The sequence below is a fragment of the Pyrus communis genome, chromosome 12, assembly GCF_963583255.1.
Source record: "Pyrus communis chromosome 12, drPyrComm1.1, whole genome shotgun sequence".
Taxonomy (NCBI): domain Eukaryota; kingdom Viridiplantae; phylum Streptophyta; class Magnoliopsida; order Rosales; family Rosaceae; genus Pyrus; species Pyrus communis.
Window position 1 is genome coordinate 5829610 of NC_084814.1, and position 21775 is coordinate 5851384.

At 40.7% G+C, this 21775-nt stretch overlaps 3 protein-coding genes and 1 pseudogene across 3 annotated transcripts; 2 read left to right on the forward strand and 2 right to left on the reverse strand.

The window, feature by feature from the left end:
- Positions 1-6446: 6446 nt before the first annotated feature.
- On the reverse strand, positions 6447-7386 carry LOC137709890 (cyclin-dependent kinase F-3-like; annotated as a pseudogene).
- A 640-nt stretch (positions 7387-8026) lies between these two features.
- On the forward strand, positions 8027-14649 carry LOC137710317 (E3 ubiquitin ligase PARAQUAT TOLERANCE 3-like). The gene is made up of 15 exons (XM_068449252.1): positions 8027-9006; positions 9476-9572; positions 9815-9893; positions 9999-10165; positions 10256-10329; positions 10447-10518; positions 10621-10777; positions 10872-11020; positions 11227-11394; positions 11477-11776; positions 11961-12002; positions 12130-12376; positions 12625-12759; positions 12869-12947; positions 13628-14649. Exons 1-15 carry the CDS (start codon positions 8841-8843, stop codon positions 14384-14386), a joined length of 2691 nt encoding a protein of 896 aa, XP_068305353.1. The 5' UTR covers positions 8027-8840; the 3' UTR covers positions 14387-14649.
- Positions 14650-16235: 1586 nt separating this feature from the next.
- Positions 16236-18360, forward strand: LOC137710318 (large ribosomal subunit protein eL15z). Its single transcript, XM_068449253.1, has 4 exons — positions 16236-16328; positions 16855-17021; positions 17638-17835; positions 17950-18360. Exons 1-4 carry the CDS (start codon positions 16325-16327, stop codon positions 18193-18195), a joined length of 615 nt encoding a protein of 204 aa, XP_068305354.1. The 5' UTR covers positions 16236-16324; the 3' UTR covers positions 18196-18360.
- Positions 18361-20274: 1914 nt separating this feature from the next.
- Positions 20275-21256, reverse strand: LOC137710956 (3-isopropylmalate dehydratase small subunit 1-like). Its single transcript, XM_068450128.1, has one exon. The coding sequence runs from the start codon at positions 21165-21167 to the stop codon at positions 20409-20411; it is 759 nt and encodes a 252-aa protein (XP_068306229.1). The 5' UTR covers positions 21168-21256; the 3' UTR covers positions 20275-20408.
- Between the last annotated feature and the right edge of the window lie 519 nt (positions 21257-21775).

Genomic DNA, 21775 nt, shown 5'->3' on the forward strand with positions numbered 1-21775 from the left:
GTTATTGACAAATTAGCCAATTTAGAGCTTCTCTCGTCTTCACTTGTTTGGCACGCAGATCCTCTTATAGAGATTTTTCCTTTTCTGCATTCAGATTTCTTGGGCATGCTGGCCTATAGGTTTGCGTCCCCTTCTTAATGTATGATTTTCTTTTTTACCTAATCTTTTTGGATTTTCCTTTTTTGTTTTGCAGCTTGTCTTGCAGGTTCCTACATTTAAGGTTTTATTTTAGAAGGGTTTGGTCCCTTATCCACCCCTCTTTTTCTTGTATTTTCTTTCTCAAGGGAGGTAAGGTTTATGTCCCCCTCTTTTTTCTTGTATGCTATTTTTCAAGAGGGGTAAGGTGTATGTCCCCCTCTTTCTTTCTTTTTTTCTTGTTTTTGTTTTTTCTTACTTTATGAAGGTAAGGTTTATGTTCGCCCTGATTAGGTGTAACTTTTTTTTGTTTTTTTTTTTCATATCAATAAATTTATCTCGTATCGCCGAGGTTTTTGAAAAAAAAAAAAACACAAAAGTTAAACCTGGTTTTCATCAATCGGATACCATACCAATTGCTTGGATGCGTTTGAAAGCCTCGAGATGACTTGGAGAAAAAAGTCTTTTTAGGTGTTTTTGTAACAAATGGTCCATCGCATGGTAGATTCACAATCCACTGCCTTGATCCACTTGGCTACATCCGCCCCGCCCCCACCCCACATAGGTTTAAGTCTCTATCTAGGATCGTCAGAAAAAAAAATTCAAAATATTCGTGGGCAGAAGCAGCGGCTGACGTTCTACACTAGGCAATGTGAAAACGGACCAGGAGGGGCAAGCCATATTTTGTTCCTGGATGTGTCGTTTTTATAACGGTAATTGACCTACGCTATCGTATAATAACTTACCTTTTATTTTTATGTTAACAGGTTTGGTTGTCTGCGAGAACTAACCTCAAACAACCAATCAATGGAAGGGAGGGACAGAAACCAGCTCTCGTAAAATGGAACTTGCAGGAACTGCGCTTGAAACTGAACCAAATAGACGTCGCGGGCATTGGTGGTAAAGTTTGTAGTTTATTAGAAGGGGAAAATGTAATTGATGACACAGTGGGCTCATCAAAAGACGAACTTGCTTGAGTATGTCGACAAGAAGATTGAGAAGAAGGGGAAAACGTATTTGATGACACGTACTGAAATGTTGGAAGGCTAATCGAAACGAAAGAGTTGAAGTGGAAATTCAGGAACTAAATGATCAGTTCAATCAAGGGAGTCCGTGCACCAGAAGGCAAGACATAAACTTGAGGTATGTCCGAACCGAAGCAACTGTATTTGACAAGTCCAGAGAAAAACACCGTAAAGAGGGAATTAGATCCGGAGTTTCAGTACGAACAAAAAGGAAAAAAGACAAGGAAAGTCGGGGAGGAAATAAATGAAATACAAGGAGAATCTCCTCCCTGATGCAGTTGCTGCAGGCAATTTTGGATGAAGTTATTATATCAGTTGAGGAGGGCATTGAACCTACCTACCAGTGTTAATACCCCATCCTTGCAAATTACTGCATTACATGGACAAATTCTTGGGTGCGAACGACCAGACCACATGACAAAATGCCCTACCCCCGTTCTTTTGGTCCCACCCCCTTGTGTCTTGCGCCAATATAAAAGCGTTTGGACTAAAGAGTTCCTCCTATGTGTATGTGGTGTAGCTGGTTTTCACTTTTGATCATCCCATGCAAAGAAAAACTCTTTCCTTATGTTTGAGATTGTTGAAACTTATGAGAGGTGTGCATTCATGTTTACATGTAGTTCCACTCTAAATATATTGTTGTCTTATATTGCGTGGTTCTACTTCTCAATTACACCGAGGCTTTTATGATAAACTTCCACATTGTATGGGTGCAGTTCCTAAAATATTACTTGGAGGACAATGTCGGTGACACTGTTACGAGGCCCTTTGTGATAAATCTCAACACACCAATGTGACTCATTGAAATGAATTGGTAGCTATTTATTGCAGATTAATGAGAGCTTACAAAAATTGTATAATACATACATTACTTGCACTTGGCTTTCTGCCACTCTTTAAATTTGAACATTCAAATAAACTAGTCGTTAAAACAACATGTGTAGCTTTTGAAAGCTAATGAATCGATAGCAATTAACTACCATTATGTTGTGCGGAAGCGTCAACCAAGTGTGAGTGAAAAATAAACCACAATAACTGACAAAAGATAAATAGAACAATACCAACAAGAACACCAAGATTTATACTGGTTCGGCAATGCCTACATCCAGTTTGGAGACGACGGAGTTTTCCACTATAATCAATGAGAACATACAATAGTGTTTATCACTCAATTTCCCAAAGACCCGAATAACCCAAACTCTCACACTTACAATAGGAAGAGAAAACCAAAAATACAAAGCAAGACAATTTGAGAAAATTCTTCTCTATGCCAAATGGCTTCTTGCTATTTTTCTCTCTTCCTTTCTCCTTAGTGTTATGTTTGAGTTATGCCTACACCTCCTTTTATAGGCCAAAGGCCTCTCATCAAGTCAAAAGAATTAGGCATAATTGCATCCATTCTTTGACCACAAATTAGGCATAAGAGCATCCATTTTATTTCCCACATGTAGCATACCAACCATCAATTTTGACCACAAAAGTAGCCAACAACATTTGTTGGTTTTAGACTACTTGTTTGAGCCAATAATCAACAATCTCCACCTTGGCGCAAACCCTCTAAGTAGAACTTCCAATAGTCGTCTCCCACTCCCCCATGGGGCAATCAACAAATTTTACCAATGCCAATCAAGTCTAAGCAGTGCTTAAACTTGAGCAACTTAAGCCCGATCGTAAATCGATCAAATCGCTTGTACCATTGTCTTGGAGACTGCTTCAAGCCATACAATGATTTTTCCAATTTGCAAACCCAATTTTCCTTTCCAGCAACCTTAAAACCTTCTGGCTGAGACATATAAATCTCTTCCTCCAAATCACCATGTAAGAACGCAGTCTTGACATCAAGTTGGGCCAACTCAAGATCAAACTGCACAACCAAAGCCAACAGAATATGAATAGAAGTATGTTTTACTACAGGAGAAAATACCTCATTGTAGTCAATGCCTTCTTTCTGAGCATAGCCTTTAGCTACCAATCTGGCTTTGAATCTTACATTGTCTTTTCCCAAAGATTCCATCTTTTTGGCATACACCCATTTACAACCAATTTCTTTCTTCCCCTTTGGTAACTGAACCAGCTTCCAAGTCTTATTTTTATGAAGAGATTTCATCTCCTCATCCATAGATTTCTTCCACAACTCGTACTCTGAACTCATGATAGCTTCTTTGTAGGTGGATGGAATATCATCTTCAATAACGGGAAGTGCATATGCCACAATATCAGTAAATCGAGCAGGCTTTCGAATTTCCCTTCTCGATCTTCTGGTTGCAATATAGTCTTGTTGCTGTGGAGGCTCTTAGGTAGGTGCCTCCTCTTCATCATCCTCGTCCTCATCATCATGATTAACTGTAGGACTATCAGACCTTACTGGAACAACTGAAGTCTTCAGTAACTCCACCTGCTTTGAGCTACTCATGGTCTCGGTTGTTTCAGTTTCACCTTCATGCTTGTTCTGATTAACCATAGCAGCCTCATCAAAGGTCACATCTCTGCTTACAACAAATTTCTTCTCATCTGGACACCAGAGTCGGTATCCCTTCACGCCAGTGCTAAAGCCCATAAATAGAGCTTTCTTTGCTCTTGGATCCAACTTGCTTTCTCTGACATGATAGTTAGCAGGACAACCAAATATATGTAAAAACTTGTAATCAGTACAAGGTTTACCAGACCATACCTCCATGGGCGTTTTGCCCTCATTCGCAACAGCTGGCAATCGATTAATGAGATGACTTGCATAAGTAATTGCCTCAGCCCAAAACGCCTTGCCTAATCCAGCATTAGACAACATACACCGAACTTTCTCAAGCAAAGTACGGTTCATGCGCTCCGCCACCCCATTCTGTTGCGGTGTCTCCCTAACCGTGAAGTGTCTCACAATACCCTCATCTTGACAAACTTTCAAGAAAGGATCAGACTTATATTCACCCCCATTGTCTGATCTGAGAGTCTTGATCTTTCGACCGCTTTGCGTTTCAATCATCTTTTTCCACTTCAGGAATATCTTCAAGACTTCATCTTTACGCTTCATGGTGTACACCCATATTCTTCTAGAGAAGTCATCAACAAAGGAGACAAAATAATGGCTACCTCCCCAAGATGCATTCTTGGAAGGTCCCCAAACATCAGTGTGAACATAATCAAGAATGCTTTTAGTGTGGTGAATAGCAGTGCCAAATTTTACTCTAGTTTGCTTACCCAACACACAATGCTCACAGAATTCCAATTTGCATGCCTTTGCACCTTTCAATAAGCCTTGCTTCACCAATCCTTGCAACGCTTTTTCACCAGCATGCCCAAGACGCATATGCCATAACCTCGTGGTGTCTGTGCTATCTGCGTCAGCAGCTTTGGTGACAGCTGCTTCACCAATAACTGTACTCCCCTTCAAGAAATACAAGTTATTTCGTCTTGTACCTTTCATCACCACCAGTGCCCCGTAAACAGCTTTAAGAACTCCACCCTTCATGGTGATCTTGAGACCCTTGGATTCCAATGCACCCAGTGAGATAAGATTTTTCTTCATATCCGGTACATACCGAACATCACTTAATTCTCTGACTGTTCCATCATGCATCTTCAAACAGATTTTGCCTATCCCTTGTGTTTTGCAGGCATTATCATTACCCATCAAAACAACTCCACCATCCAGCTCCTCGAAGCTAGAAAACCATTCTCGAATGGGACACATATGATAGGTGCAACCTGAATCCAAAATCCACTCCTTGGAGTGACCATCAGCAGATGAACTAGTCAAAGCAAACTCAAAATCATCATCTCCAGATTTTGCAATATTTGCTTCAGAACCCGCTTTCTCTTTGTTCTTCAATTTGGGGCAGTCTTTCTTCCAATGACCCTTTTGGCGACAAAAGGCACATTCATCTTTAGCAGGAAACTTCCCTCGTGACTTTGAACGAGATTTTCCCCGCTTCACATATTTTCTTTCCTCTGTTCGACCCCTTGCAACAAGTGCCTCGGTTTGTGAATTGTGAGTCTTTAGTTCCTTCTTTCGACACTCATGATTCACCAATGCCGCAGACACCTCATCAAGTTTCACCTCGGATTTTCCATACAACAAAGTAGTTGTCAAATGATCATAATCATCAGGCAATGAATTTAACAAACATAGTGCCTTATCCTCGTCAGGAATTTGCACATCAAGGTTTGCTAAATCAGCAAGTATTTTATTATAATCATTGAGGTGTTCATGCATAGAAATACCTGGACTATACTGAAATCGGAAGAGTCGCTTCTTCAAGAAGAGCCGATTTTCTGCGCTCTTGGTCATATACTTCTCTTCCAATTTTGTCCATAACTCCTTAGCAGAAGTTTCCTTCATATACGGGTATTTCAACTCCTTATCAAGGAACGATCGAATAGCAGCACAAGCATGAAGATTAATTCGTGTCCACTGCTTGTCATCAATATCTTCTGGTTTATCTTCCAGAACCATATCCAACTCTTGTTGATACAACACATCCATAACTTCACATTGCCACATACCAAAATTATTAGAGCCATTGAATTTATCAACCTCTAACCTTGTAGTAGCAATTTGATGTCTATTGGATGTAGACGCCGACGAAGACGATGCCGACTCCTTCCCCTTCACAGATTCATCTTTATCTCCAGCCATCTACTCAGCACTATTCACGGGACTGTAGCGCCAACAAATTTTTCACTCCCACGAGAACGCCTAGTCGAAACACTAGGCTCTGATACCACTTGTTGTGCGGAAGCGTCAACCAAGTGTGAGTGAAAAATAAACCACAATAACTGACAAAAGATAAATAGAACAATACCAACAAGAACACCAAGATTTATACTGGTTCGGCAATGCCTACATCCAGTTTGGAGACGACGGAGTTTTCCACTATAATCAATGAGAACATACAATAGTGTTTATCACTCAATTTCCCAAAGACCCGAATAACCCAAACTCTCACACTTACAATAGGAAGAGAAAACCAAAAATACAAAGCAAGACAATTTGAGAAAATTCTTCTCTATGCCAAATGGCTTCTTGCTATTTTTCTCTCTTCCTTTCTCCTTAGTGTTATGTTTGAGTTATGCCTACACCTCCTTTTATAGGCCAAAGGCCTCTCATCAAGTCAAAAGAATTAGGCATAATTGCATCCATTCTTTGACCACAAATTAGGCATAAGAGCATCCATTTTATTTCCCACATGTAGCATACCAACCATCAATTTTGACCACAAAAGTAGCCAACATTATTTGTTGGTTTTAGACTACTTGTTTGAGCCAATAATCAACACATTAGTCGTGTCAAATCTACACGAAAATAAGAGAATTGGATGCAAGCAGAATATTGCTTTGTCTCAAAGGGATGGCGCGTGAAATCTTGTGGTTGCCAACGAAGAAGGGATGCTTGAGTGCTTCAGTAGCAGTAGGCCTTGCGGAAGGGCCCCAAGAACAAAGGGAAGAAATCAGCTGGATGGCAGATCTGCTTGCGGAAGGAACCATCGCAGATAGACCAACACTGCGAAATTGTGGAAACTCATAGTTCAAGTTTTGGGCAAGAATATGTCCCTCTGGCCATGTATCCCAAGTTGGGCTGCCAATGACGCTGCAAATCTTGAACATCTGATCATCAGCACTTTGACCGGGAAACAGAGTCCGGAATGAAAACAGCTCTGCGATGATGGCGCCCATTGCCCACATATCGACCTTAGGACCGTAGAGGCCTGACTGAAGCAACACCTCAGGAGCTCGATAAGGGCGAGTAGTGACGTAGTCTGTATAGGGAGGGGGTGAATCGATCTCCATAGCAGAACCCAAATCTGCAATCTTGACCACATGGGAACCATCGTTAACCAAGACGTTAGCGGGCTTCAAATCACCTATGGAAATAGCCATTTCTGTGCATATAATCCAGGCCATGAAACATCTGAAAGGAGATGCTTCGAAGTTCATCCTCGGTGAATTTGGTTTGCCTTTTGACCATGTGATCAAGGAGACTGCTCTGCATATACTCGAAGACAAGGAATGCAGAATCGCATTTGGTGAAGACACTCTTCAACTGGACAAGGTTGGGATGCTTGAGCTTGGAAAGGGACTGAACTTCCGGTAGTGTTAGACACTACTCAATGGAACTGAATCTCACCCTCAGATACTTGATTGCAACAATTTTACCCGTCGGTTTGTGCTACGCCTTAAATACCGTCCCGAAAGATCCACTGCCTAGTTCCTCAAGAACCAAAAACTCGTCCATGATCCGGTCTTAACTCTTAAGGAACTGAACCTCAAAAGCCAAAGAAATCTGTGACAAAATTCAGAGCGTTTTCGCCTTTTCGAAGATGAAAAACAAGTTCAGCGTGAACCCAATTGAGAGAACTACTTACAATCTCTGAGGCAAACCCCTCCTCGAATGTATGATCAGTGATGAGGGTTTTGATCTCTGAGAACAGAAGACATGAAAGTTGAGAGCTTTTGAGAAAACGAGAGAGGGGCAAGTTTCTAATTGTGGTATGAGCATTGCGAAATTAGGGTTCCAATTTAATTTATTGATTGATTAATTTCATTATTTCCTGATGGAATGAGGAAAGGCGGGAAGCATTCAATTGGTTTCGTGGAACGCAAGCAATCTTTAATCTCCCAGTTTCCCCACTTCACTCCAATGACTACTCTCCTCACCGCAGTGGAAAAAGGAAATGGGCTTTTTCGTCAATTCACACAATCCGGTTTTACTTTGGGCACAAGGATTTTCCAACGGTCACGATTTTGTAAAACGCGTTTTTCACCTGGGCCAACAGCTGTCAACGGTCCGACGGGCCGTTGGGCCCACAAGGATTATCCGCAACGGAAAAGGAGAGAGAAGATAACAAAAACCCAACCCCCTTACAACTACAATTGCTCTCTTCTCTCTCTCTCGGTCTCTGTGGCGCTCTGAAATTTCCCAGAAGCAAACCCTAGCAGTCCGGCGGTTCGTCATGATCATCAGCCTACAAAACTCGCTCTAGATCTTGTAGATCGCTGCCACTTTCACAATTTCACGGGGATTCTCTCTGACGGATTCTGATTTTCTCGATTTCGGTGTGTCAGAAGCTTTCTTGGAGTTCGTGCAATCCAATCAATCGGCGATTTCGAAGCCACAATCCAATCAATCAATCGGCGAATCAAAACATCCGACTGAGTTTTCAACCAAGGTTTTCGGATTCTCTCAGACTCTTCCTGAAATTCGAACTATTTGCATTGATAAGCGCAGAGAGAGGGCTTTCTTTAATTTCACCGAGATCTGTGAAATTCGATTCTGATTGCGGCGGTTGGCGGAGGAGGATTGGGTCGGCGGCGGACGGATGGTGGAGGAACCTAATTTAATTCCGAGCATCGCATCTGTTCGACATCGGTTTCTGAAGGATTGGAATCGAAAGAGCTGAGATTGGTGCTGTGGTTGGCGGCGGCGAAGAAGCTTCGGAAAAGCTGTCAATCTGTCTCTCCATTTGCGGTGGTTTGATTGTTCGATCTCAGTAGAATAATCGAAGAAAAAAAAGAGCTTGCACTTTTTGTACTGTTTGATTTGATAGTAGTTTTTTCTTGGCCTTGAATATAAGGCCGTATAGTTTTATCGGCCTTTGAATATCGTTCTCTTCAGGGAGATTGTTGTTCTTGTTTGTGGTGTTATACATATTTCATATTTTGGAAGGAAAAGAAAAAAAGATATTTACCATGGCGGTCTATTATAAATTTAAGAGTGCAAAAGATTATGATTCTATTCCTATGGACGGCCCGTTCATCGCAGTTGGTATTTTGAAAGAAAAAATATATGAATCCAAGCACTTAGGGCGGGGTACTGATTACGACCTCGTCGTCACCAATGCCCAGACCAATGAAGGTTGGTTCTGATTTAGTTATTACCTTCTGAACATGTTGAAATTAATCACGGATATGGGTACTAACATGTTGTATGAGAGTGTGTTTGTCTGATTGAGTGGCGAAATCGTTGGTCTATGGTTTTGGGGATTTGTAAAATTGTCTTTTGGGGTTTTTCTCGAATAATTAAGATTAGGGGTTGCCTTAAAATTCAAAATAGAGTGACTTTGTATGGTGGTTTACTTTTGTCATTGAATGAGAAAAATTCGACCACCACATTCTCTATGGTGAATTGAGTCAATCTGAGTGGGGACAGGTTGTGTTAGGTTGAAATCTGGGTTCTTTAGGAATGGTTAATCTGACTAGAAACTTCCTAGGAATTGTGGGTTGTGATGTCGGGATTCAAATTTTGGTAGCTTTTATCCTTGCTTTCATGGATTATATCATTACAATATTTTATAGTCTTTACGAGCTATGTTTTGTAATTTCAGAGTATCTTGATGAAGCGATGTTGATTCCAAAAAATACGTCAGTTTTAATTCGCCGTGTACCTGGAAGGCCTCCAATGCCTATTGTTACTGATTCAGAGTACTATCTCAGATCCTTTAACTTCTCGTCTTTAGTTATGTTGCAAAATCCATAATCAATTTAGAGTTGGCATTATTACTTTGTTCTTGTGTTTAATGAATCTGTGACATGGGTAGTCCCTCTTTTGCATCTTCGTTGGAGTTATGCCATGTGCTTGGATAGGGTGATTGTGTTTCTTATGACCCCTAGGGCAGATTTCAAGGGTTGGTTAAGTTAGGCTATTTTTATTTCTTTTGTTGTAGGCGAAAGGAGGAAGATAAGGTGGACACTGAACCAGAAAGGACTAGCTTTCCGGCGGCTGAATCATCTGCCACGAAATATGTAAGTTTTAACAGCCGCTTGATCTTCTTTGGTTTTAACTGGTGTGTTTATGCTTTGCTTTGTGCCAGACGTTTTAGTGATCTTGTGTTTATTATGGCTTGGCAGCCTGGTGATCCAGATTGGGATGATTATGGGGATGATTTGTATGAAATTCCTGAAGTGATGACAGTGCAGACAAGTTATCAGGCTGTGGATGCGCAGCCAACTGATAAAGCTGATGAAGATAGCAAGATTAAGGCTTTAATCGACACTCCAGCCTTGGAATGGCAACAGTAAGATGCTTTCAGTTTCATTAGTGTACTGTGATATGATAATGATAGGTTTCTCATCACTAATGTTGGATGATCTTTGTGTTTTTGCAGCCAAGGTCCTGATGGCTTTGGTCCTGGTAGAGGTTTTGGCAGGGGTGGAAGAATGATGAATGGACGTGGTATTGGTGAGTCTCTTTAGATTATATAATTTTTGTTTTTCGTAACATATCAGTGCTGATTGAATTTCTGCCTCTCTTTCAATTTTTCATAATGAAACTGATATCAATTTTTCTTTGATTGAGGTCGAGGAGTAGGGGGCTTCGAGAGGAAAACACCTCCACAGGGCTATATTTGTCACAGGTGTAAGGTGCCTGGTATGTTCAAGTTTCCTTCTCCTTTTAGAAGATAACAGATGCTTTGTGATAAGTGAATAGATGAGGAAAATTCTGATATTTGGCATTTGTATGTGTGTTCAGGGCATTATATTCAGCACTGCCCTACGAATGGTGATCCAAATTTTGACATAAAAAGAGTGAAGCCACCCACTGGAATTCCTAAGTCCATGCTGATGGCAAACCCGGATGGCTCATATAAGTTGCCAAGTGGTGATAAAGCTGTATTGAGGCCGAATGAGTAAGCTAATCTGGTGTTACAAATTTTATAGACGTATTTTCCATTTTTTTTTTGTTTCATAAAAAACTTACGATTATCTTTGATATGGAAATAGGGCTGCTTTTGAGAAAGAGATTGAAGGTTTACCATCTACGCGTTCTGTTGGTGATCTACCGCCCGAGCTACACTGCCCGTTGTGCAAAGAAGTGATGAAAGATGCTGTGCTAACGAGCAAGTGTTGCTTTAATAGCTTTTGTGATAAGTGTAAGTTATGATGTAAATTTAATTGTATAAATTTTGACTTCTAAGGGAAGAATTTCAACTTTGATCTCTTGTGATCTTTTTGGTTTACCCTCATCTGGGTAATTTGATGAGGCCTTTTGATATCTTATTGTGTATCCTGAATTGTCGTACCATTATGATTTACCATATCAATTTTCTTTGTTTACAATGGCTCATATGTTAATCAGGTATCAGGAACTACATTATGTCCAAGTCAGTGTGTGTCTGTGGGGCTACAAATACACTGGCAGATGATCTACTGCCAAATAAGACACTGAGGGATACAATCAATCGCATCTTGGAGTCTGGTGGTAACAGTAGTGCTGACAATGCTGGGAGTACTTTCCAAGTTCAAGGTTTGTTTTTCAGTGACCTGCCTTCTATTTCTATTTAGACTAGAACATTTTTATAATTACACTCATGATTTGTAACATTCAGATATGGAGTCTGCTCGCTGTCCACAACCCAAGATTCCTTCCCCTACAGTATCTGCTGCATCAAAAGGAGATGAAAAGCAGTTACCTCAGAATGAAGAACCTCCAAAGTTTCCTGAATCTGAAAATGACGTAAAGCCTGTTCTTCCCCAGCAGCAGATTTTAGAGAGAGTGAGAACTACAAAAGTAGCTGATGCATCTGAAGCCACGCGTGAGTCAATGAGTGTGAAGGAACCAGCGTCACAAGGTAGCGTTCCACTGGTTGAGGAGGAAGTGCAGCAAAGGATGGCTTCTGGGGAGGCAGGTAATGTAGTGGTCTGGTTATTATTGTTCTCTGGTTCTATCCTTGTGCATAATCAAGTTCTGCGTTACCTTATTTTTTTGACATGCAGGTGGAGGATAGATGTGTTGAGTAAATTATTTTTTCTTGAAAAGAATCTGTAGTGATCTCTTATTTTTATTTATTTTTCATTGTATCTCTGTTACAGGAAAGAAAAGGAAAAAGAAGAAAATTCGTGTGCCTGTGAATGGTATGCCTTTTCTCTTATTTTGTTTTTGTAAACATAGAGGTTTCTATTCAAGTTATCTGCAGTAATTATAAATTTGAATTATATACATGATTTTATAGATTTTATAACACGATTACATTCAACGCAGACATGCAATGGAGAAACCCTCAAGATCTTGCAGGTGAAAACTATATGATGCCTATGGGCCCCGCTGCTTATAATCCATACTGGAATGGCATGCAACCGGGCATGGGCATGGAAGGATATATGACACCATATGGTGGTCCGATGCCGTATATGGGTTATGGTCCCATTGACATGCCATTTGGGGGTCTTGGTCCACAGGACCCATTTGGTGCTCAAGGTTATATGATGCCCATGGTTCCGCCTCAGAGGTATGCTCGTGAATTTCATAGTGAATGGGTGTGATATGTTGGTGTGTTTGTGTTATGAATTTTTTTATTCAAATTGGATATGCAAGTTAATGTTTTTTCTTATGGAGCCTTTACACAATCTTTTAGGTTTGTAGGTGGAACCATTGCCTTAAGTGTCATTTTATGGTTGCAAGTTGCAATTCAATGTTTTTTTGCCTTCGTGTCGACCCAACAACATTGTTTCGTATTGAATCTTCAACTTCATACAGGGATCTTGCGGACTTTGGTATGGGCATGAATGGGATGAATGGGATGAATGGACCCCCCATCATGAGCAAAGAAGAATTTGAGGCTCGGAAAGCTGATTTGAGAAGGAAGCGTGAAAATGAAAGACAGGGTCAAAGGTAAAGATTGAATTTCAAATTGAAATTGGTTGCGTTTCCGCCAAAGCTGCAAGTATCTATTTTAGCGTGGTTGAATAATTAATTGAGTTTCATCTTCTTTTTTTTACAGCCGGGAGTTCTCCAAAGACAGGGAATACAGAAGGGAAGTTAGCAGCGGTGGCGATGGTCCTCCAATGAAATCCAAATCTGTACGTCTTTTATCGTGCCAATTTTCCTCTTGTGGCTGCAGTTAAGATCAAAGAGTCTAGGATGTTTTATTAGCCCGGTTTTCGTTTTCCTATCATTTAATTATTTTTCTTTGGTTCTTAATTTTAAATTTTACGTCATTATATTATTTGTTTTCTTGGTAACGCATGCTCTATTTGGCCTTTGTCACGGTGACCGGGAAAAGGTCAATTTGGAGTTCTGTTATGGTCTGGGTTACCCTACGGCCTTATGAATGCCGTTACTTCCAAATTATTTTTCGCAGGATCATTGATTCTGGGGTACCAAAAACGTTTCTGGAAATTCTATCACTTCCGACATTGTTGGTTGGAAACCCCTTCGTTGTCACTTTTTATTAAAATTTTGTAAAAATTCGTAATGCTTCTCCTCGCAAACCCCCAAAATGTATGATCCATTCTAGATTTGACCAATTGCCCATTTTACCTCCTTTGCGTTCTTGACAACCCATCTTTGTCTCTTAGTAGAGTGCCGTGTTTAACGAAAGTCAGATAAAATCCTCCAAATTTTAACCGGGCAATGCAATTTGATGGACCTGAAATAATTACCCCAAAAAAAGGACGTAAAATGGGAACGGCTTGGTAAATTTTGTTGGAAATTACTACAATGGTCGACTTATTGGGTTCATTCTTATTTGTTGGTGCAGAAGTCAATGGCCCGATCACCAAGCCCAGACTATCCTAATCAGCACCGCCGTCACCGACACGAGAGGCAATCTCCAGAACGCAGGCCCTCACGTGACCCACGTGACCTGGAGCCACAGCCGCCTCCACGTCCTCCAAAGAGAAAATCCGAGCAGCACCACCACGACAGGGAACGCGAGCGGGACCGAGATCGAGAACGCGAGAGGGAGCACGACCACCACGACCATGAGGAGGATCATCCCCGCCAGAAACGACACCGTTCTGATTCGTCCGCGGCCAAACCTTCTGCCCAAACGACAGCATCGGCGAAACCTGCCTCCTCTGCAGCATCAGCTGCTGCGGCAGAAGCGGCGGCCGCGGCGGAGCGGAAGCACAAGGCAAGCGTGTTCTCTCGCATAAGTTTTCCCGAGGGAGAAGTGAGCAAGAAGCGGAAGGCCTCTTCATCCTCCACTGCTTCTCCGGCGGCGGAGGATACCAAACCGTCGGCGCATCACCATCACAAGGAGTCGTCGTCGTCCTTGGCGAATGGGTTCTACGACGAGTACAAGTCGTCGTCGACGGCCAAGGCTGCGAGCAGCGGAACTGGAAGCAGAAAGACTATGATCAGTGCTGCTTCCATGGAGTACGAGTCGAGCGACGACGATCGGCACTTCAAGAGGAAGCCGTCGAGGTACGAGGCTTCGCCGCCGCAGGCCGCCGAGCAGGAAGAGCCCTCCAGGCACTCGAGAGGAGGCAGGGATCGGGATCGCAGGCAGAGATAGTGTTTTCGGTAACGCCGAAGTTGGCTTTCTCCGAGAATGACCTCGTTCGGCCCCACTCACTTAATGTATTGGTGTTGGGCCTTTTGAGGCGCTGGGTGTTGTACTGTATTTGTAAAGAAGCCCAATCGGGAGTTGTTTCGGGGGCCGAATGTATGTTTTCGTGTTTTTTGTTGATGCTTGATATTTCGTATCCGATGTTTTTTGCGTATCTTAAAAACCCAAAAATTACAAATATAAATAAAATTACTCAGTCTTGAAGTTCCTGATTGCCTCTTGGTTTTTTCTATTTTATTTTATGAATTATGTTTTAATTTCGCCAATTTTTCGATGTGATTTGCTTTACATGGAAATACAGAGAAACCTAATATATACTGATCACATATTTGTACTATTTCTGATAAGACTTACATGTGTTGATGAGCCTATCTCAATTAAAAATATGGTACAAATATATAATAAGTGTAACTTTACAAAAAAAATAAAAATTTCAAAACACAAACAATGTTTTTTAACTTATTTTTCAAGATTTGGAAATGACGCTTTTCTCACTCCCGCAAACCAAATTTTCACCAATGGATATTCATGTTGTTGAATATCAGCAAATCAACCAAGCCGAGCTGTTATTTCAGTTAGCCTAAAGTGGTCGACTGATTCATTCTAGTTCTTGAATTTTTTTCAAATGTGAACCTTCAATCTCATTTGATTAAAACAACTAACACAATTTGAGGAGTCATTTTGGTGATAAAAGTAGTTTGTGCCAGTTAATACTTAAAATTTGGAGGTCAACAAAGATGAATATAGTCGGCCTTTGGTGGGCTTGGGATAAAGATTATATGAAATTGACAACAAAGTTTAAGTGCACCCTTAAAATTTGGGCCACGTTGGCTGTAGTGCTCTGTATATATTAGGTATAGGTTACAAGATGAGCTCGGTTATATCGTCCTCCTTTTGTCCTTTCGTGCCTCCCTTATATAGGCCTTCAATGGGTCCCAAAATCCCTAGGTTCTCCAGTATTCCACCGCTCTGGCATAAAAAATCTTAACACTTAAACTTAACTCGCTGACGACTTCTCTTCATTTAGTCGACATAGAGAGATGGAATGGCACTTTCTCAAAACTAGGCGCAAGGTTTTCTGGGCCAACATGTATGCTTCCCTCAGTCTTAAGTAGTTGAGGAACCGCCTACCCAAATGCTTGCTCTGACAACCTTTATGTCCCTTCATAAGCTTCTCTATCGCTAATGGCCAAACACGTGACTTGGAGTTGACATTTGAATAAGTTTGACCATGGGGCTTCGTGTTACAAAGTTGTCAGTTTGCTAACTTGCCTCAAGCGGTCGAAAACTACTATTTGAATAGGTGCTCGCCAACCTTGCGTTAGCAGTGCCTATAATATTATTGTTGTTAGAGAAATAAAAGTTGAAATGAGTACAACAAATGGCCAACTAGGAATATCGGACAACAAAACGTTTAGATAAAACATACACTTAAGGAAATGATTTTCACTCTCTTATCCCCTAATAGAAGAAGAAGAAGGAGAAGAAATGTCTTGTAGGAAGATTCAGACTAAATAAATTCAAAGATGAAATATTTTTGGATTTCAAAAGCATTGTAATTAGATTGGTTTCGGAAATATGTTTACCAAAAACATTTCTAAAAGCACTCTCAAAAGTCCAATAGAGGAAAGCCCTTGAGTTGCGGGGCCACATTAAAACAAAGAAAATCCGAGAAACATGATGTCGTTTAGCAAGCTACGACACATCGTATTTCTGAAGACATTCTAGGGTTTCAGAAAAACAATGGACGGCCGAGATTGGAAATCCCAATCCTTTCCAGCACTATAAAGTCGAGTTTTCACCGCAAAGCCTCACTCTGTGTTTGGAAAAACCCTAGCCCCGTCTGCCGAACCCTGCGCGTCGCAGCTCGTTTCTGATCCGACCATGGGTACACCTCTCTCTCTCTCTCTCTCTCTCTCTCTCTCTCTCTCTAGATTCATCTCCATTTTCGTACGCAGATTCATGCTTGTTTATATAGACGTTGAAACTTCAGCTGAATCTGTTTTGCATGCGATTGTTTATGAAATACTCATTTTTGCCAATATATTAGCGTTGTAATTTTCTGTAAATCTTTTTGGAGCATTGTGTTTAGGGTCTATTTTGTTGTTTAATCTTAGTACGGGCTAATGAGCTTATATGTTTAGTAATAATTTCACTTTTACTGATAGTTTTATAAGTGAACGGAAGCTTACTTTTGCAAATTTACAAGTTATTGTGAACTGGGTTTGGTTTTTGCTTGACGGTTAGCTGACAAGTTCATATGTCTCTTGTTCCCTCCATTTTTCTAGGAAATGCACCACATTTCACGGTTTAAATGAAATCAGAAGTTTGATTATTACATGATTAATGGTGGGTTTAATGATTTCTATCAAATTCAGTTGTATAACATGTTGTTTCGTTTTGGGGACATTTAGGAGCTTACAAGTACGTATCCGAGATATGGAGGAAGAAGCAGTCCGATGTGATGAGATTCCTCCAGAGGGTCCGCTGCTGGGAGTATCGCCAACATCCCTCGATTGTCCGAGTCACAAGACCCACACGCCCTGATAAGGCGCGTCGTTTAGGTTACAAGGCCAAGCAGGTAGTGATAATTTCATTAGCCATTGTCAAATTAAATTTTCTACGTCAATGTCTAAGTTTAATAGGCATTTATCTGATGCATAATGTATGTTGATATTTGACTCTATGAAATGATTATAATGGTTGTGTCTGGAAGGTTACTGTTTTATCTGATGCATATTTAGTGGTCTTTCAGTTTCGGTTTACACCTTTGCTTAATGATTCATGTCATTGTTTTAGTGAGCATGCATGCCGTCTCTAGTACATTGCTTTGCCTTTGTTGTGCATCAGTTAATTTAACCCAGAGTATCCACTGGTTAAGTAGCATTCTGATGCCTAAGCATTTTGCCTATAAATGCTGTTTTTTCAATCATCGAATGCTTCCTGAGACTGGCTATACTAAACCAAATAATCAATCTTCGACCGAGCGAGTTCTATTTATGGTTCTTGCTTTTGCCTCGATTCGATATAGTGAACTATTGTAGTCGGTGTCCTGGATATTGTTTTTGTTTTTTGTCTTTTAATTTATGAACACTAGTTTGTTATCTGTTTGAATGCACCTTTTGTTTGCTGGTCCCCAGCCATGTTTGAAGTAATCAAGTGATTTGGCTGATGGTTCTGGTTAAAATTTGTTTCAGGGTTATGTTGTTTACCGTGTCCGTGTGAGGCGTGGTGGCCGCAAGAGGCCTGTTTCCAAGGGTATTGTATATGGAAAGCCCACAAACCAGGGTGTGACACAGCTCAAGTTCCAGCGTAGCAAGAGGTCTGTTGCTGAGGAGCGTGCAGGGCGCAAGTTGGGAGGTCTCAGGGTTCTCAACTCATACTGGCTCAATGAGGTTCGTGGTTCAGTTTCAACTTTTACTCATGTACTTGAGTGAGTTAGATTGGGGCTTGGTGTTAGTTTGATTTTGCAGTCTTGCTTACAATTTGTCTGCAATATTTGGATGCAGGACTCGACCTACAAGTACTTTGAAGTTATCTTGGTTGATGTTGCCCACAATGCCATCAGGAATGACCCAAGAATCAACTGGCTTTGCAACCCTGTTCATAAGCACAGAGAGCTTCGTGGTCTTACTTCTGCTGGAAAGAAATACAGGGGTCTTCGTGGAAAGGGACATCTGTACCACAAGAACCGACCTTCTCGCAGAGCAACCTGGAAGAGAAACACCACCCTTTCACTCCGTCGTTACCGTTGATTTCAGTCAGGTTACCTTATGTATGGTTGTTATCCGCGTACTTTCAGGAAGACAATATATGTTATGCGTTTGAAATTTTGGCAGTTGAAGACTTCAATCGTGTTTAATTTGAATGATTTACGGTGTTATTTGGAAGTCTTTTGGGACGATATTTCCCTTATTTTACTGTGCCCGACTCTTTTGATGTGTTTTAAGGTAGTTATTGTTTTGGTAATATTTTCATGTCTTGTGATATGAGCTAATATCGCGGGTGGCCTTTTACTACAGTGGTGGAAAGTTGTGTGTCTTTGCATGACAACGTGGGTTCAAATTCTGTTGTTAATTAATCTAACATCAAATTTGATAAAATATATCGTTTGACAAAAAAAATGATATGAGCTAATATTGATCGACTCGGAGAAAGTTTTGGTCGAATGAGTTTACGGTACGAGCTTGATTTCTATTATTTGGTTTTTGAAAAGGAGGATAAGAAAACGCATACATTGTTTGAATGTTAATATATGTTTGATCTGGCATTAGACTGAAACTTTGATCAACAACGGGAGAAGGATTGTCTGTACTCTTAATCTCTTCTCCTTCTTTCCCTCTTATTTAAACGGTTATCTTAATCTCTTCTCTTTCTTTCCCTTTTATTTAAACGGTTATGGTTAAATTACGTTAACATTTTATATTGAATTTTTAATAACGTTAAAAATAAAAAAACCAAAATGTGAAAGGAAGGAAGTGAAGAAGATGAGAATAAGAGGGGAGAGAATCTTACTTGTTAGTAGTGATAGACTAATCAAAGTTATCCACTAGTTAGTGTCAGAATCGTGTTTGTCAAAGTTATTCCAGATGTAGAGAGCAACTTGCATATAACTGGATCACTGTTATTATGGATTTCCGATCAAATAAGGCAGTGATATATGTCTGTCAACATATGTCATAGTTTAGTGGATCAGGACAGTATGTGTTACGAAATCTGTTTCATATAAATCATTTTGATTAAGAGTTGTGCCTTGTATTCTAGATTTATCAAATTTATCCAGCAGTTAGTGTTAGAATCTTGTATGTTTCACTCAAAAACCTTTTAAGTTTGATTCTCGCTAAAGACGAATTTGAACCACATTATTACTAGCTTATTAGTGAGGTTAAGCTCACCTCTTTCTTTAAGGTAGATAATATCGTTTGTTAAAAAAAAAAAAAAAAAAAAAAAAAACCAAATTCAGAGCACCCAGCTGCACTAGCTTCTGAGATTTACACAATCAAACACCCAAATCCAGACCGAAAGAAAAGAAACTAGGATCGTTGGTTTGTCTTGTTCGGATGGTTGCAGGATGATTGGAAGATAGTATGATTACAGGGAACCTTGACCTATGTGCATGTGGTAATTATGTCTGGTTATTTACTTGTTTTATTTTAGTATTAGAGTTACTATTTCCCAATCATTCCTTCATTAATTGTTACATTTAGAAAAAGAACGCTGTTTACATCTTCTTTTCTCTTTTAATACGGAGCAATGACAGTTTATTTCAAGCTAATCTAAATTACAGGAAATAGATTCAAATTCGGGTGTATAGGAAATGTACATCCACTCTAGGTCCCGTCCAGCCAATTTTGCTACAACACGGACCATTGATACCACTTCAGAACACTTGAACCTAAGAACTTGAGATTAACAAACCATTGATACCACTTCAGAACATGTTTTGTGCAGTTAATTTGTCTGCGTACTGGAAAGAATGGCTTCTCTGCTCTCCCACTTCCCATATACTCTCATCCCCTCTTATTTGTGCGGTCATGGTTAAACCATATCAATATTTTATATTACTATTATTTTTTATCTTATTATTTTTATAAAAAAATCAATATAAAATACTAACGTGTTTAACCGTGACCGCACAAAATAGAAGACGATGAGAGTGTATGGAAAGTGGAAGGACAGAGAAACCAGGTTCGGAAAGAAATCAGTACCATCTGTGTACCAGTAAACTTGAGGAGCCTTGCTTGTTTTAAGTCTGTTTGACAATCATTTTCTTTTCAAAAACCGAAAAATCAAATAGTTATCAAACGGCCTAATTCTTAATGTCGGTTTTGTGCTAACAAAACAAACTCCTTTTATTTCAAGATCATAAATTCATAATACACGACCATTAAGCTTAATCACCATACACAAACACACAAAACCCAAATTAATTAAAAACCCCAAATTATCAAAGTCAAACACACAAAACCTAAGAAGTCAAAGTAGGAATCATCCCAGCCTCCCTAGCATAAGCAAAGATCCCACCAGCCCTAATCACGGGGCCCGCGTCCCCGATCGGCTTCAACGTGTACTCCTTCCCCGTCGTGTGATTAATCAGACGGCTCTCACTCAACTCAATGCTCACCACATCCCCCGTCTTGCACTCCTCGCAAACCCTACCCTCCGATTCCAGCGGGTACACCTCCCCTGTCGCCACCGAGTTCCTGAAGAAGATCCGCGCGTACGACTCCGCCACCACCGCCGCCACTCCCGCCGCTCCCAGCGCCACCGGCGCGTGCTCCCGCGACGACCCGCACCCGAAGTTAGCGCCCCCGATTATGATTGAATACTTGGACTTTGTCTCTCCCGGATCGACGAAGCGCGTGGAGTAGGAGGCGGGGAGGCCGCAGAGCGCGTAAGACCCGAGCTTCTCGTACTCGGAGGGGTTGGAGGGGACCAGGGTTAGGTACTCAGCGGGGATGATCTGGTCGGTGTCGATGTTGTCGCCGACGACGTAGCAGAGGCCGTGGAATGTGGTAGATGGGGTTGTGGAGGCGGCAGTGCGCGTGGTGAAGGTGGCACGTGAGATTGGGAGTTGGGATTGGGGAGCGTGGGTGAGGGGTTTGATGGGGGTGGGGGATAGGGTTGGGAATTTGAGAAAGTTGGGGGTAGAGAGAGAGGGTTTGTGGGAGGAGGAGGTGGTGAAGCTTGGGTTTGGAGAGAGAGACAGAGTGGTGGCGCCGGCCATTGTCGGGTTGGGAGTTTGCTCAAAAACAGATGAAGAAGACGAGGAAATGAAGTGCTTTTTTGTGTGTTTCAACTTTTAAGTAGTGAAGGGTGGCTGAACGATACTCAAGTTGTTGTCGTTCGGTGTGGGGAAGAGGCAAATTGGGAGTTGAATTGCTCACTCTTTTTTTTTTTATCTTTCTTGGCATGTCTTGTTGGATTGAGTGTTTTTATTTATTTATTTATGAAATAATGCTAAGAAGATTAAATTTAGAGTAATTTTTCTTTGAATATTTTGTGAAGCCTAAAATAATCCCAAATGTTCTAAACACGATATATGAACTTTTATTCATGAAAAATAAGATTGCGCTCAATAAATGGGCAAACTTATTAGATACTTCCACGCTCAGCTCACACCCTTGGAGACCTTAACAGCTGAATACGACTGCCCACAACTCATCTGCCATTGGTAAGGAATTAAAGATAAGAATCAATTACCCAAATCCTATCTTTAATACATTCCTTATTAAAGATTAACTCTAATCAAGTAATCCTAAATTAAATCAATTAGGGATAATTACCCTATTATCTCAAAATATTATTTCTTATTAAATATCTTGGGAATATTTA